Raw genomic sequence first — 2,389 nt, forward strand, 5'->3', positions numbered from 1 at the left:
ACCCTCTTTCAGAAGAGCTTACCACATCTATGGCTCCAACTCTAACTGTATGCTAATGATCTGTGGCCCTTTCCCTTTATTTCAAATCTCTAGACCAGATCTTTTCTCCAGACTGCAAGCACAGATAACCAAATGTTTCTCACCTCTCAAAGTGCGTGAATGTCTCAAATATACCTCAAACCAATTATGTCCAAATAATTACACTCATCACTTTCATCAAATATGATTCTAATCACACTCATCACTTTCATCAAGCATGATTCTCATCCAATGTTCCTATATATAATGTAATGAAATTTATTCATACAAGTACACAAGTTAAACACTTAGTAACACTTTTAACATTTACCTTTCATTAAATCCCCATATGCATTTCTTCACCAAGATCATTTATTACCTCCAGCACCTCTTATATTTCTGTACTTCGAACTGTACCATCAAAATCCTAGTCCAAACTACCAGCATCTCTGTTTGTTGTAAAAAAAACCTTGTAACTATTCTAACTTCAATGCTTTCTTCTATAATCTAAAAAATTATTGGATCAAAAGGTTTTAGTACTCAAATCTGTGAAGGAAGCACAGTCAAGTTTTAAATTGGTTTCCAAAGTGCCTATAGAAATGACAATTATTCAAATGCACAACAAAAACATCTACCCACATTACACATTATCATTGATAAACAGCATGATCTGTTTGGTCAGAGTCAGTGATTTGAGAAATGGTAAAGCCAAAGGTGAATGACCAGCACTATTTCCAATCTACATCTTCTGCTCCTTATCTGACCTTTCAAACCCAGAGTATCTCTCCTGACTTTGCTCCTTCAGTCTTTTCCAGATTATTCTGGGGTCATCTGAAAGCCTTGGGAGGCCCTGATGTGCTTCTCTAACACGGGTAAGAAAGCCTGTAGTATGAAGACGTTCATCTATTTTCTCTTGGAGTAAACGTGACTCCAGTAAAGTCCTCTTTTGTTTCAAGAAGGCCGACTGAGCCAATTCTGCTCTTTTTCTGGTGCAATCGGGACACCTAGAAGAAACATGTTGCTTAACTCTTGCCGCCTGTCTCAGTGTTGCTGACATGTTTTTTAAACAGATTCTGTTCCAAAGCTCATCAGGGACAGTACAATCTGGGGCAACTGCCTCTGAAGCTTCTGCATCCAATCTACGCTGCAGCTTTTTCTGTCTGCTGCTCGTTTTCTCCTCAGAATTTGCTTTATGACGGATCAGGTTTATTTTAAAGGTGCAGAAAGACTGCAGGGCCTTCAACTGTTCATCAGACGCCCCAGTGGTTTCTGTCTTCAGTTTAATGTCTGGTTGGTACCGTCCACAGTTAGTTTCTTTGCCCTTGAGGTAGTTGATCCATTTCCAACTAAACCTCTTTTCCGAAAGGTCAGAATGTTTATCTTGACAGTCCAAGCGAGCAGTCGGCTTTCCATTCTCAGGTTTGCTCCCCAAGTTCTGGGGCCAGGGCTGAAGTCCTCCAGAGGAGCTGGGTGAACCGGAACTCCGCACCTCATCACGGAAGGGCTCCACCGTCTCATCAGAACGGTCAGCCATGGCCCTGATGTCAGCTTGCTTCACTGAATCCTCCAGCTTCTAGGCAGATGGCCATCACATTGCGTCAGACTCGGCTCCTCACCTGCCTTGGTCAAAACTGGCTCAGGAACCAGTCAGGCCTGAGCCATCAAAGGAATAGTCCCTCCGGGTGCCGCCAGCCCAGCCCGGCTCCGCTTCCGCCTGTCGCCTTTGGCAACGCGGCACGGTCATGCGCACTGGGTCTCCGCGCGGCGCTCCGCCCCTGCCCCGCCCTCCCCGGCGCGGGCTCCGCCTGCATAGTTCGTGCTCGGGTCCCGGTAGGCTGTCTGCGATTGCTCTGCGGTTGCTCTGCTCTTTTTGGTACTATTTTAAGTACAAAATCTAGTAATCCGCGAGAAAGGTTGCGAACAGCTTCTCTGCAGGTGTCAAACAAGAGTACGTGTGTGAGGCCAACAAGGATAGGCAGCTGACTAATCCCAGAAAGAGTGCCCCACCTAAGTGATTCAGATCCAAAACAAATCAAAACCTGAAACCCCGGCGTGCCAGAAAGCGCAAACAGAAATGTAGAACCAGTCTGCCCGTCAAATAGCCAAATCACCTATTTATATAGACCATATCTTAAGATAAAAATCAAAAACACTGAGCCCATCCTAGAAGACTTCTGCATGACAGGGCTCCTCCCATTTTTTCAGCCTCATCGTGCACAACTTTCTGGGTTTCAGCACTCGTAGGAATTACGCTGTTCCCAAGTCATAGTTTCTCGGTCCTTGGTGCAGTAGGGCCTTTCCGATTGGCATAGCGACCCCCTGTTCCCTCTTTATAGGGTTAATTACTGCTGCTCCTTCAAGCCCCTTTCCT

General features: G+C 45.3%; 1 protein-coding gene across 1 annotated transcript; it reads right to left on the reverse strand.

Annotated features, from left to right (window-relative positions):
• Positions 1–273: 273 nt before the first annotated feature.
• Positions 274–1,734, reverse strand: C6H8orf48 (chromosome 6 C8orf48 homolog). The gene has a single exon (XM_066235209.1). The coding sequence runs from the start codon at positions 1,550–1,552 to the stop codon at positions 758–760; it is 795 nt and encodes a 264-aa protein (XP_066091306.1). The 5' UTR covers positions 1,553–1,734; the 3' UTR covers positions 274–757.
• Positions 1,735–2,389: the final 655 nt, after the last annotated feature.

Source organism: Saccopteryx bilineata, chromosome 6 (assembly GCF_036850765.1).
Source record: "Saccopteryx bilineata isolate mSacBil1 chromosome 6, mSacBil1_pri_phased_curated, whole genome shotgun sequence".
NCBI lineage: Eukaryota > Metazoa > Chordata > Mammalia > Chiroptera > Emballonuridae > Saccopteryx > Saccopteryx bilineata.

Excerpts from the sequence above, each read along its gene's own strand:
- C6H8orf48 (XM_066235209.1), bottom strand. The coding sequence starts at position 1,552 with ATGGCTGACCGTTCTGATGAGACGGTGGAGCCCTTCCGTGATGAGGTG.